Below are 14616 nucleotides of genomic sequence, written 5' to 3' on the forward strand. Positions count from 1 at the left end.
GGAAAAAGCTTCCCGAAGGAAGCTGAGCCCTTTGAGAGGGAGTTCCTGTCCGAGTGTGGCTCTGCAAAGCTGGGCAGGGACATCAGGGCTGTGTGATTCCCACCAGGGGCATTAGGGAGCCCACAGCTGGCAGGAGAAACCCTGAGCATGGGGTGTTCAAAGGGACTCAGAAAAGAAAATAAAAATAGAAAGTTAAAATAAAATAAAATAAAATAAAATTTTAAAAATAAAATAAAAACCAAACTAAAATCAAATAATAGAAAAGAAATAATAAATAATAAAATAAAACCCCAAATAAAAAATTAAAAATAAAATAAAATAAAATAAAATAAAATTAAATTAAATTAAATTAAATTAAATTTAAAAAATAAAAAATAAATAAAACCAAAAGAAACTAAAATAATAAAATACAATAAAATAGGAAAAATAAACAATAAAAATAAAAATAAAATAAAACCTAAAATTAAATAAAATAAAATATGAAAAATAAAAAATAAAAATAAAATAAAACCTAAAATAAAATAAAATAAAATAAAATAAAATAAAATAAAATAAAATAAAATAAATAAAATAAAATAAAATAAAATAAAATGCTGTGGCTAGAACAGAGCAGCTTGCCCTGGGTGTGAGTGGGAGCTGTTCACCCCAGGCAGGAGCACAGTCCTGCCTCCCCTGTCCCTGTGAGGCAGCCAGCTGTGAGGGCTGCTGCATTTTGTCTGTCTGGGCGTCCCTGAGTGCCAGCAGAGCTCCAGCTGTGGGATCGTTATTGCTGCTGCTGACGTAGGAGCTGCTCCAGCCCGGCTGGAGCTCAGCCCCGTGGAGATGAGTGGTTAAAAACAGCAATCAGCCTTTGAATTCTGCAAAGGGCATTAGATCAGAGGGCCCAGCAAGAGCTGGTGCCACAGTGCTTGACAGCCATTTTCAGAGCATATCAGAATTCTCAGATGTTTCCTGTGCTGCTGCTCCCCACGGATCCGGTTTCCAAGCTGGAGCTGCACATTCATGTTCTGCTGCAGCTGCACAGGATTGCAGAGGAGTTCAAACTCTGGAGATGTCTGATGTGTCATGAACAGCTGGGCCAGCTCTGAGACAGCCCTCAGCCACTCAGATCCCAGGGAGTTGAGAACATGGATCAGAACATCAGAACATGGGCTCTGGGGCTGCTCTGGGCAGAACAAGAAATGCCTCTGCCTGGATTTAGGGGATGTCAAGCAACACCTCAGCCCAGGGCTGGACACTGGGTGCCCAGGCTGAGGGCAGCCCTGGGCACAAAAGGTCAGGAGGTGCCCACGCCTGGCATTCCTGGGCACCTGAGCCCTGCAATAACAGCACCAAGCAGGGAACTGAGACCAAGGCAACTGAAATTGTAACTGAGACTTTTCCCCACTGAATCTCCAGAAAACCTGGGCTGCTGAAAGCTGAATTCAGAACAAGGAATTTACAACCCCACACCTTTGCAAGTCTGCTCTAAGAACGACAGATGGATTTCCTTCAGGTTTTGGCAACAGTTAATTGAAATTCTGCTTTCTAAGCACTGGCCAAATGCTGCAAATTTTACAATGCAAGTATTCAAGGGAGGATTCTTTTTTTTTTTTTAATTGAAAGACTTATTTGTCTTGAGTTTTGAAAACAACCCAACATCTAGAGGGCATAGTGAATTTGTGGCCTCCCTTTAAACACTGTAAAAGACATTGAATGGTGTCTGAAAATCTGCCTTCTTGAAACATGGCTTAGAGCTCGTTATTACTACTATTGTAAGCCTAATGTGACATTATTCTTGCTTATCTTCGCCCTAATGCACTATAAATCTCCATTCTCGATTAAATTAAAATATCCAAATGCCTTTCTTGGATGACTTGGCCTCATCTCCTGCAGCCAGAGATCTGGGATGATGTTCATTATTGTCTTCCAAAGTCTGGTAAATCTCTACTCTTTCACAAGGATCTCAAGGGTTTGATTTGTGAATGGTCATAAGGGGGGGGAAAGTCCTTTTCTTCACTTTCCTTCAACGAGGAGATTCCAAATTTTCTCTTCCACTGGGGGCACTGAAAGTAATTTCCCCTATTTCAACAATGCTAAACTTCAGCTCACCCTTGGTTTTTTAAATATACAGGAAAAGTACTGCCCCTGGAACATCTTTAATTACACAGGGACTGGTTGGTGCCACCTGTACCTTTCCAGGCAGGGTGACACTGGACACAACTGTGCTGCTGTCCCCAAACAGCTCAGCCAGTCCCTCAAACATCAGCCTGAATGCGATTTAGAGGTTTGCCATCAGTCTTTTATTGAGGCTTCTCCTCACTGCATTCAGTTCAAGCCTTTCCTTTTCATCCTAAATGGCAAACAAATGCTTGGGAACTGTCATCTGCTCATGGTCAAGCCATGCTCAGAGAAAGGAGCTGAATTCCACGAGTGCATTTCCTCCTGCCAGCACTGTCTGCCTGCCCTCCTGCCCTGCTGAAAGCCTCAGAGCTGGGCCACTTCTGGGATGTCACTGGGCCAGCACTTGGCTCCTTTGCTGGAAACTTCCTGGCCCTGGCTGTTTATAAACTTCACAGGGACACTGCTCCTCACTCCAGGTTCAGGCTTCCCCCCACAGCAGCCCTCACCCCTGAGTGTCCAAATGCATCCAGAGCATCCTGCCAGCTCCAGGCAGCAGATGTGGATACCAAACACAAACAAAGCTGGACAGGATTGTTTCTGGGTGACAATTTTTGGAAGGATAACACAGTTCCTGCAAAATAGAATTTTCTGGGTTTCTACTTCTAACAAAAAAATGGAAACAAAATAGCTAATTTTGAATCAATCAGTGTGACTTGAAAGTGCAGCTGGATCCTGAGAGCACCAGGGGAGTTATAACTTGGGCCCACTTCATTCCTCTTTGATCATCCCCTGCATGTCCCAGGAAGCAGATTCTCCTCTAACACATGACAGGAGATGGATTTGGTTCAGCACACCAAAACAACACTTCATTCCAGGGAAAAAAAATTTAAAAGAAAATGAAAAGAAAAGAAAAAGCACCAGTTATCTGCTGCCGATCCTGATTCAGATCATGCACTGGGACATGGGAATTCCCTCTAGCCAGAAACTGATATTTTCCTTGTTTTTTGCATGGTTTGTAAGAGAGAAAATTCCTCAGGGAGCGGATAAACAAACCAAACAGAAATCTCCTGCAGGCAGAGCAGGGACAGCTGCCCCAGCCTGTGGCAGTACCTGCAGGGACGATGACCCTCCTCTCGTTGGTGGTCATGTTGGGGGGAGGCCCGTTCTTCTCATCCATGTAGGTGCTGTAGCTCATGGGGCTGGACTCGCTCCCTGCTCCCACCAGCTTGCCACACTTGCTCACGCTGCAGTCCACGGGGGACTCCCTGCAAGGCAAAGCAAAGCTGGGTCAGCATCAGAGCCCCTCCATCCCTGCACACAGGAGGGGCTGGTGCACGGGGGCACTCAGCTGTCCCTGTCCATTATGGAGAGGCCATTCCTGACCTGTTACTGGGTGTCATAAGGGGTCTGTGGGGCACACAGGGGATCTCTAATAATGCAGCTGGAGTCTCCAAAGGAATGACTCCAGACAAGGCCACGTGTGCAGCAGCTCTGAAATACCAACACTCCCAAACCAGGTAAGGAGCCAGTGCCCAGGACACCCATCTGTGGGTTACACCCAACTCCCTCTCCCCTGGATGCTCAGTGCACTCCAGCAGTCCTCCAGGCAAGGCTGGCTGCTCCTGGGAGGCCTGTTGGGCTGTTCCACCCTTTGTGCTGCTAAAACGCCCCTGGTGTTGCACTGGAGCCTGGCAGTGGCACACAGGGGCTCTGCTCACCTGCCCTGAGGTGTTTCTGCAGAACACACAGGGACACAGGAACAGCCCTTTCATTAACGAAGAACCCAGAACACCCACCCAAAGGGACAGGGCTGTCCCCAGAGAACACCCAATGGCAGCACAGTCTGATCTATCCAGGGACAGAGCTTGTCTGTTCTTGGAGCCTCCAGAGCTGCAGGAGCATTTGGATAATGCTCAGGGACAGGGCGGGATTGCTGGGTGTCCTGTGCAGGGACAGGAGTTGGACTCGGTGATCCTGTGGGTCCTTTCCAACACAGTCTGTTCAATTATTCTATTGTTCAATTATTCTATTATTCTCTGATTAATAGTGCCACAGTTCACTACCTGGTGAGGAAGTCTGGGAATCTTGGATGGACCAGGCATGAGTCAGGAACTTCAGACCCCAGTACCATTTTAGAAGGGCTCTGGCCCCAGTTTAACTCCTGAGGCGCTGGAGTGACGAAGAGGGGACATCCAGCAGCTCAGGTGGCACTGTGCTAAGGCCTGGCCTACTGCAGACCCTTGGGAAGACTCTGGGAGAACTGAGTCTCCAAAGCCCAAGAGGGAGCAGGGATTGTGCTTTTCTCCAGCTGCAGGAGCAGCTCCTGCCTTTCATCGCTTCAAAGCCCAGCCCCAAGCCTGCCAGGCACACACAGCACATCCCACCTTGAGGGCCTTGCAAGGGAAGGGGACATTGTCCTCACCTTCCCAAGGGGGGAATTAGTGCACAACCTCTGCACAGAGCAAGCCCAGGCTTTAATCCCAGAGCCATTTCCAGGGCAGTTTAGGCCATGCTTTAATCCCAGAGCTGTCCTCCTCCTGTGGCAGAAGCAAAGAGCTTCTGGAGGGACCCATTCCCTGCAGGGTGAGAATGGTGACAGTGCACAAATCCCACCCTCTGAGCTCAGCTGGCAAGAGTTCCAAGCAGGACACTAAACAAATTTGTCTCTTAACCTGAGCTGGGGGGGAGGGAGCAGTGCCTGAAATTCAGTTATCATGGCTGGGAGATAAATGCTCCACCGAGATATTCCAAGGCAGACGGTAATTTTTTCCTCATGTCTGACGAAGGGAATGTTGCTGGAAAATGGAAATAAGATGTATAACTTACACATGTTCGAATTTAAGGGTTTACTAGTTCGCCTACTGTTTTTCCAGGCAGGGAACCAAAATCCGCCTTCAGAGAGGCAACTGCTGAAGGCTCCATGTCCCTGGGCAGCCGGGGAGGCTGAGGAGCTGCGGGAACACGGGGCTTTCACAGGGTGAACCAGCAGCGCTGGGTCCCTGGGGCACTGCTCCTGCCAGGTGGGAAAGTGCCTGTGCTGGCAGGGAACGGCCCCGGGGCAGCAGCGGGGAGCTGGGTGGGCACAGAGCTGGGTGCTTGGGCATGGAGCTGAGTGCTGCTGGGCACAGAGTGCTGCTGGGCACAGGGCTGAGACCTGCTGGGCATAGAGCTGAGTGCTGCTGGGCACAGAGCTGAGACCTGCTGGGCACAGAGCTGAGTGCTTGGGCACAGAGCTGAGACCTGCTGGGCATGGAATTGAGTGCTGCGGGGCACAGAGTGCGGCTGGGCACAGAGCTGAGTGCTTGGGCACAGAGTTGAGTCCTGCTGGGCGCTCCTGTGGCGGTTGGTGTGCCAGGGTCTGGCTGGCAGGTGTGATGGCCTGGGCTGGGGAGGGTAGGGCCAGGGGGGTGTCTGAGATCCGGGTGTGACAGTGTGATCCAGGAGTGACAGCATGGTCTGGGTGTGACAGAGTCATCCAGGTGTGACAGCATGATCCAGGTGACAGACTGCTCCAGTTGTGACAGAGTGATCCAGGGTGTGACAGCGTGATCCAGATGTGACAGAGTGATCTAGGTGTGACACCATGCTCAGGGGTGTGACCCTGTGCTCCAGGGGCTCATACTGTCCTCCAGTGTGTCACATTGTCCTCCAGGGTGTGACACTGTGCTCCAAGGAGTCATACCCTGCTCCAGGGTGTCAGACTGTGCTCAAGGGTGTCACATGATGCTCCAGGGTGTGACACTATGCTCCAGGGTGTCGGATCCTGCTCCAGGCTGTCACACTGTGCTCCAGGGTGTCACAGCATGCTCCAGGGTGTGACACTGTGCTCAAGGGTGTGACACTGTGCCCCAGGGTCTCACATTGTGCTCCAGGCTGTCACAGCTGCTCCAGGTGTCACACTTTGCTCCATGGTGTGACACTGTGCCCTGGGGTCTCACACTGTGCTCAAGGGGCTCAGACTGCTGTGCTCATAGGTCACTGTCCCTGGTGAGTGACCAGCCTCCTCTCCTGCCCTGCCTGGGGTCCAGAGTTCTCTCTCCCATCCTGCTCTGGAGTAAAATTTCCTTGGAAAATTCCCCTGCAGATGGGACAGACACTATTTATGATCAAATAATTCTATATATTCCACTCACACAGCTCCATGAGGAACTGTTCCAGCACAGACTCCACCTGCAGTGCTGGGTCCAGCTCTGGGGCCCCCAACACAAGAAGGATGTGGAGCTGCTGGGGCAAATCCAGAGGAGAACATGGAGCTGCTCCAGGGCTGGAGCCCCTCTGCTCTGGAGCCAGTGTGGGAAAGCTGGGGCTGTTCACCTGGAGAAAAATCCAGGGAGAGCTCAGAGTCCCTGGTAGGGCCTAAAGGGGCTCCAGGAGAGCTGGAGAGGGACTGGGGACAAGGGATGGAGGGACAGGACACAGGGAATGGCTCCCACTGCCAGAGGGCAGGGATGGATGGGATATTGGGAATTGGGAATTGTTCCCTGGCAGGGTGGGCAGGCCCTGGCACAGGGTGCCCAGAGCAGCTGGGGCTGCCCCTGGATCCCTGGCAGTGCCCAAGGCCAGGCTGGATGGGGTTTGGAGCAGCCTGGACAGTGGAAGGTGTCCCTGCCATGGCAGGGGTTTGGATTTGGATGGTGTCTAAGGTCTCTCCCAGCCCAAACCTCTCAGGATTCTGTGACTCTGGGATATCCCGACTCTTAGATACCAACAACTTGTAAAGAGCCTCTCCATGTTCCTGCTGGCATGGAATGAGCACAGGCACAGAGCAGAGTCCTTGGCTGGCTGTGCTCCCTGCTCACATTGTGCACAGTGACCCTCACAGTGAAGTAACCAAAATAACCCCAGGGCTGTGAGATCCCCTCAGGTTTTTGGGATGATTTTTCACATGACAGACTCTGCTCTCCAGTTCAGACTCTGCCCATCCCTTGCTCTGTCTCAGCAGCCCAACCCAGACAGCCAGGTCCCAGAAACCTCTGGCAGAAAGGTCTGAAGGGACTTTAAAGGACTGAGGTGCCCCTGCTGGGCACTGTGGGCAGAGGAGCCACTCCATGAATCCTGCAGGACACTGAACGTGTTCCAGGTGCCCGGCAGGGTCGTGTCCCTGTGTCTGCAGAGCTGCCTCCCTTCCCTCTGGGGAAGTTTCGGGGATGGCTGCACCCAGAGCTGACCCTGTAGGACACACATAACTGGGCACAGCACCACCCAGCTGGGCAGGAGACTGAGCTGTCCCTGAGAAAGCACCATGGAATCTTCAGTGACAGCAGGGGAGAAGATCCTTAACTTTGTGTCCTCTGGAACCCAGCACTTCCTACCAAACACAGCCTTTTCCTGGGAATTGAGAAGTTCTGCCAGCCTGAGTCCCCCCTGCAACCCCTGCCCTGCCCTGCCCCAGGGGAGGGATTTACCCCAGCAGGAGGGGGCTGTAGCTGTGGCCACGCAGGGGAGGATTCACCTGGAGAACAACGACAGTGTCAGAGGAGAGCAGGGAGCTGTGAGCCATGGATGAATTAATGGAATATTGCTCCTTCCTCAGCTCCTGCATCACCCACGGGCAGGCTGGGATTCATAGAAATACTCCCTCATCATTTGAAAGGGTTTGTGCCAGGGCATTTCAGCTGCCAGATCAATCCCAGGCTTTTCCCAGAGGTTCCAGTGGCTGTCCATGCTGGATTTGCTCAGGCTGCGGATGCCCACAGGTAAAAGGCACAGGCTGGATTCACAGGCTCCCCAGAGCACAGCCCCTGTGGCAGGGGCAGAGTCCAAGGAACAGGAAACACAGCTCATCCCCACTGTCCAGAAGCTCCTTGTTCCAGCAGCTCTCTCTGGGGATGCCAAGAGTTTGCATCTTTTGTTTGGGAAAGTTTTTCCTGGACTGGCCAAAGTGGACAAGCAGCTTGCCTGGCACTGACCAGTAAATCCTCTGTACAGCTCCAGCCTGGGCTCCAGAGGTGTGGAAATAAAACCATCACTGTCCCAGGTCTCTGTCTAGGAACCTCTTTGACTTCTGCTTGAAAGAGCAACAGATTTCAGAGATTTCTGAACCTGACTCAGGGGAATATTTCCTCCTTTCTATCCCTCTTTTCCTATCCTTTCATTCCTCCTTTCTTCTACCCCTCTTTTCTTTTGAAATTTGCTGCTTTTTGGTGTAAAGCCCGATTTTAATTTGTTGTTGTTGTTGCTAAATGAAGGAAGGAAGAACAGACACCAGGGTCCTGCCTGTGGTCCCCTCTTACAGAGGGAAGAGCCAGCTCCCCCAAACTTGTATCTGCCTGCGCTTCAACCCCGCTCTCAGGGATGCCTCGGCAGGAGGGAAACTGCACTGAAAGGGGCTGCAGAATGGCCAGAAGGATGGCAAGGATCGGGGGGTTTGTCCAGCCAGGTAAAGGCAGGCAGGAGGGAGGTGCTGGGCCAGAAGGAGCTGGCAGATCCCACTAGAGGGCTCACACGGGGCTCCGGGGGAGCTCCCTCCCTGCAGGCATCAGAGCGGGTCCCTCGCCTTGGGCTGACACAGCCCCGGGCACAAACACCTTGGGGACCCCGAACCTTGGTGGTTCTGGAGCAAGAGAAACATCAAATCACAGAACCCCAGGGGGGTTTGGACTGGAAGGACCCTTCAAGCCCATGCAGTGCCAGCCCTGCCATGGGCAGAGACACCTCCCGTTATCCCAGGGTGCTCCAAGCCCCGTCCAGCCTGGCCTTGACACTGCCAAGGGTCCAGGGGCAGCCCCAGCTGCTCTGGGATGTCTCTGCAGAACAGCTCCAAAGCATTCCCAAATTTCATTATTTCAGCTGGACAAAACCCGTGCCACAGCTGGGATTGCTCAGGGAAGTTTGCCCACATCCATCAGCACAGGAGAACTTTCTTTCACGTTTGAAGATCAGACACATTTTGTAATATTTTTTAAAAATCTCTCACTGAGTTTAGCTGCAAATGCACATTAGGGGAAACTCAGTAAATACAGTCAAGATCTGGAATTCATTTTGAATTTATGTAAAATATAAGGAAAATTTTATTATTAACATTGGTTGTAAATTGGGTTAAACTTTACCCAGCATTCATCTAAATAATCCTCCTCTTTTATTCAGTAAAATTTCAAATGTGACATTTGTTTGTTTATTTTGTTTTGGTTTTTAAATATAATTTTAAATGGGTTTTGCTCTGAGCAAGGTGCTATCTGAGGGCAAGGACAGATTTTGAGGCCATAACTGCCTCAGGGTCTGGTAACAGTAGAGGAGTTCATAACATTTCTACATCTGCATGTTGCAATAAGACAGAATTCCCACCTTCTCCCCTAAAACATTGATGCCTGCCTGGGCATCCCCTACAGGCAGTTAGGATGCACTTATCTGGAAAATTCTTTCCAGTTTGAGGCTAAACCAGGGGATCCTGGCATGAGTAGAGAGCTGGGTGGGCTTTCCATGTTGGCTAGCACTTTGAGAGATCCTTCTGCCACCCTGCTGAGGACTAAACCCCTACAACACCCTCAGCCCCGCTCCTGGTCTGAGGGGAGAGCAAAGCCAGGCAGTGTCCCTGCTGTCCCCTGGCACTGGCAGTCCCTGGAGCTGTCCCTGCAGAGCACACAACCCCAGCCCTCAGCACTCCCTGGTGACAGCACAGTCCAGGCTGGGCCTGCTGGGAGGCAGCTGCAGCTCGGGGAGAGGACCCCTGAGAGCAAGAGAGCAGAGCCAGGGGGGCACTGGGCGTTGTACAGCCTGCAGCTGGAGTTAGGTGGGATTGGGGTTGGCATTGGCATTGGGGTTGGGGTTGGCATTGGCAATGGGGTTGGGGTTGGCATTGGCATTGGGGTTGGGGTCAGCATTGGCATTGGGGTTGGGGCTGGCATTGGCATTGGCACTGGAATTGGGGTTGGAGTTGGCACTGAGGTTGGGGTTGGCATTGGCAATGGGGTTGGGGCTGGCATTGGCGTTGGGATGGGGGCTGGCATTGGCATTGGCACTGGGATTGGGGTTGGCACTGGCATTGGGGTCGTCACTGGCATTGGGGTTAGGGATTGGCTGCTCACATGTGTGTGGGGTTGGCCAGGCAGCTGATGGGCAGGGGAATGAGTGATTGGAGCGGCCCAGTCCATCCCCACAGACTGGGATGGACGTGCAGGGCAGGGAGCAGGGGATGGAGGATGGAGACAATGTGCTCCTGCCCTGGGTGCCCTGGAGCTCCCATGCTAAGGAGTTATCCAGAGGCAGGCTGGGAGCTCTGGCAGTGCATGGCCCTGACAGTCACAGCAGCCTTTTCTTCTCTCCTGACAGGGGTTTACCTCTCTTTAGGGACACTGAGCACATATTTTATGTCCAAGAACCTTGGAGTCTTGAGCAAGTCTGTGATGAAGGATTTCCTGTTTGCCCAGAACCAACACACTCCAGGGGCCTTTTCCATGGCTCCCAGGGCTCCTAAGTTGTTCATGAATCAGTTTGTCCAGGCAGAGCTATTTCCCTTTTTTCTGAGCAGAGGAGGAAATGGCTACACAGGAATCACCACAGAAGGACAGCCCAGGACATTTCATTCCACAGCACACAGAGCACTTGGACAATTTGGGTGTACAAGTACAGGTACACTCAGGATAATACAGAGCCTGTGCTTACAGGACCTGCAGAGCCCTGACATGTGTGGTTTATGGCAGCTCAGGGGATGTGGAGGGCTCCTTTTCCCTGCCAGATTTCCCTGGGATAGAGGAGTGGAAAGGGAGGAACCCCTCTGTGTGTGTGGGTCTGGCACTGGGGGGGTGAGCAACTGCAGCAACCACAGAATCCCAGGATGGTTTGGGTTGGGAGGGACCTTAAAGCTCATCCCATCCCATCCCATCCCCTGCCATGGACAGGGACACCTCTACTGCCCCAGGTTGTTCCAAGCCTCAGCCTTGATTTGGGCAGCCTGGCAATGCTGCAAAGGCTCCTTCCTCCTTTTCCTGAGAAAACCATCCTTGGTAGCCAAAGGTAACCCCCATGATTATCAAAATCCCAGGCACTTTCAAGATCCATCTTTCTCTCTGTGTTATGCTTTTTCAGGAATTAACTCCTTTTCCTACATTTCATCCCAGTTCTGAGATTGGGAACACAGTGCAAATACCCACGGGGTTTTCATGGAGTCAAGAAATGCCACTGAGGTACAGGCAGGATGAGACGGAGTTCAGCCTGCAAATGATCCCCACGAGAGAGCAACTGCCACAAAGGCCTTTATCTGGGGGCAAAATCAGCATCTACTGTACACTCACGAGGGAAAAACACCATGCTGCTGTTTGATGTCTTTAACAGCATCATCTCTCTGTAGAGGTGCAAGGCTGCTTTCTGTTTCCAACTCTGTGCTCTGCTGTGTTCTCAGAAACCAGGAAAATGTGCTCCTAAACTCACCCTAAAGTAAAAAAACTCTTGAGAGTTTCACCATGAAACACTACAAATGCAAAGATGTTTGTGACTTAGAAATTCAAATCGCATTTAAAATTAACATGAACTCTAAAAGCTTTTGCTAAAAACCAAAAGTGTATCTATATTATATCTATATTTAAAATGGAAAAAGAAATTGAAATTTTTTAACTTAAAAATTATGTTCAGGAAAGTGAAATTTGTTTCCTACAAATTCATTACTACAAGGCTGTGGACTTGCAGTAATGTTTCTAAAAGGGGCCACCTGGGCTGCTATAACAAAATGTTGGAACCCTGGCTGCTGAGAATTTCAGACTTTCTGTGCTGACAGGCACTGACCCCCAGGAGGACACTGCATTTCACCTGAGGCCGTGGAGAAGCTTCCAAAATTAATTGATAGCACTGGGATTGTGGGTGTGGGGTTTGCATAGAAGTGTGTGATATCACAGGGTGGAAAACTTAGAGTTTAAGGGTTTAGAATATAGTGATATATATAAGGCAAGATGGAGGTTTTAGAGCAGAGGCTGGTCCTTCTTCTTCTTCTCCATGGGTTTGGGTGGTTTTGTGTAATTGGATAGAAAAGTCCACATTGCAGGCACAGGTGGTTGGTTACTGGGTTAAAAGTAAAAATAATTTAGGTGTCATTTCTTAATTGGACAATTTATCCTTAAAAGATCTTATAGAGAGGGATTCAGAGCCATTTTTTACCTTGCTAGAGTGAAGTGCTGTAGAACTCACAGCTTGTGAGATTGTAACATAGATAAAAACTAATAAACATCTGAGTCCAAACAAAAAATAACATCTCAGATTTAATCCCAGCCTTAGCAGAAAAGAAGCAAAGAATCCATTAACAAAATGTTTTCAGGCCATTCAATTTCCCATTGACCAGGGAAAGGATTCACCTCTAGATACAAATGACAGGGGCTGGGCTGTGCTTTGGCTGTGAGCTGGGCAGGTTACACCACCCCCAGGCACCCTCTGGGGTTCACACAATGAACTTTCTCCAATGGCTCTTGAATTCCCTGTGTCACCTCTATCCACTCAGAAAGTGTGGGCACAATGACTTTTATTTTTATTTGTTAATATAATAACTAATTATTCAAAGTCTGCAATGTGGACTTTTCTGTTTAATTACAAAATACTACTTAAACTTACGAAGAAGAAGGAAGAAGAAGGTGAAGAAGAATAACTTGTTTTTGTTTTAAAACCTTTATCTTGTTTTATATCTATTACTATATTTTAAAACTCTAAGTTTTTTACTTTGTGATATTATATGCTTTTCATTAATGATACACTTGTAATTTTAGTGTTATCAATTAATTTTGGAAGGTTTTTTTTACAGCTTCAGGTGAAATGCAGTGTTCTTCTGGAAGTCAGAGTCTGTTAGCGCAGAAAGCCTAAAATTCTTCGCATCCAGAACTCCAACAGGCACAGGCCTTTGGTTTTGTTCCACCTCGCAGACTCCCATAAATGATCTCACTCTCCTCCCTTCTCCACAGAATTCACAGAATCACCAGGTTGGAAGAGACCTTCAAGATCATCAAGTCCAACCCAGCCCCAACACCTCAACTAAACCCTGGCACCCAGTGCCACATCCAGGCTTTGTTAAACACACCCAGGGATGGTGACTCCACCACCTCCCTGGGCAGCCATTCCAGGACTTTATCACCCTTCTTGTAAAAAACTTTTTCCTGATATCCAACCTATATTTCCCTTGGTGCAGCTTGAGACATCAAAAAGCCTTCCATTTCCAGAAGTTTGCTTACGGCCTGGTTGAGCACAAATAAAAGGTGTCCTTCAGGGAAGCCCTGGCAGCCCAGCAGTGCAGCTTTCCATGCCTCACTGGCAGAAACTCCAATTATTGCTGCATGTTCCCTCTGTGAGCCCCTGGAAACACAGCACATCCATGGGGTGCTGAAGTCAGAGGTGAAATGTGGGATTTACAGCAGCATTTGCAGCACAAGCTCTGCCCTGGCAGTCTCATGCCCAGTCCGTGGAGTGTCCATGGAGACTGGGAGGGGCACGTCCTGCAGGACTGCACAAGCAGGGTGCTCAGGCTGTTAAAAATGAGTCACAAAAGAAGGAATTGCAGGAGAGTGGGACATGGTCCTGCACAGAGATGTTGATGTGCAGGACAAGAGCACAAATGGACAGTGTGTGCTTTGCTTTCATTTGGGCTCGGGGTTTGGACTCAGGAGCTACGTTCAATGATCCCTGCGGGTTCCTCCCATTCTGGGATTCCGTGTTTAAGACCGTAAGTGTGGAAAGGGTCTGTCCTTACCTGGATCCGTTCATGTGGTCATACTCCCGTTTGACACTGACCCTCACGGGCTGGTTGATCCACTCCTGCTGGGGGGGCAGGGGGTTGATCTTGTGGGGCTGCCCGAAGTCGGGGCTGCCAGAGGCCGTCATGTCCTTGGGGAGCTGCGCGGCCGCGCCGTACGTGGGGTCGAACAGGGACTGGTCGTCGCTCACCACCGACAGAGCCTCCTGGGGAGAGACAGAACCAGCCCTCAGAGCTGTGACTAAAGCAGGAACTGCCCTCTGGTTCTCCCTCTGAGCTGGGAGCACCTGCAGGGCCCCACAGCTGCCCTGAACTGGCTGCCACTGCCACCTGCCAGAGGAGCAAGAGCCTGGGGTCCAGGAGCCCCTATGCAAACCAGGGCTCGCTCTGCTCTGCTTTGCTGCCATTTCCACCTGCCAGGGGCAACCAGAGCCTTTGGGGTCCAGGAGCCCCTAAGCAAACCTGGGGTTACTCTGCTCTGCTTTGCTGGCTGCTGGCTTTGGGTGGGAGCAGCGTTCAGGTTCACTGGAGCTCTGCAAACAGCAGAGGAGCTGCTGGGGCTGTCACCTCATGGGGACTCTGTCACCTCACAGGGGCTGTGTCACCTCACAGGGGCTGTCACCTCACAGGGGCTGTGTCACCCCAATGCTCACTGTGAGCAGTTCAGCCCCAGTCCCAGTGACTGACCTGCCCACCGGCTGCACTGCTGCCCCAAAGCCAGCTGGTGTGTAGGGAAACACCTCTGGAGTGGCATGTGAAGGTCTCTACGTCTCCTTTCGGAGGGTTTGTGTGCTGTTTGTGTTTTGAGGTTGCTGCTGAAGGAGAAGCAGCCAGAGCAGGTCACAGTTATG

General features: G+C 50.5%; 1 protein-coding gene across 4 annotated transcripts in view; it reads right to left on the minus strand.

Annotated features, from left to right (window-relative positions):
- Window positions 1–14616, minus strand: part of FLI1 (Fli-1 proto-oncogene, ETS transcription factor) — a 91806-nt gene that overhangs the window by 27116 nt on the left and 50074 nt on the right. For all 4 annotated transcript variants that reach the window (XM_030964904.1, XM_030964905.1, XM_030964907.1 and 1 more), the window contains 2 exons: window positions 13763–13971; window positions 3214–3368 (listed from right to left, as the gene is read on the minus strand). In XM_030964904.1, the coding sequence (XP_030820764.1) occupies window positions 3214–3368; window positions 13763–13971 (364 nt within the window). The remainder of the gene's footprint in view (window positions 1–3213; window positions 3369–13762; window positions 13972–14616) is intronic.

The sequence above is a fragment of the Camarhynchus parvulus genome, chromosome 24 (genome assembly GCF_901933205.1).
Source record: "Camarhynchus parvulus chromosome 24, STF_HiC, whole genome shotgun sequence".
Taxonomy (NCBI): Eukaryota; Metazoa; Chordata; class Aves; order Passeriformes; family Thraupidae; genus Camarhynchus; species Camarhynchus parvulus.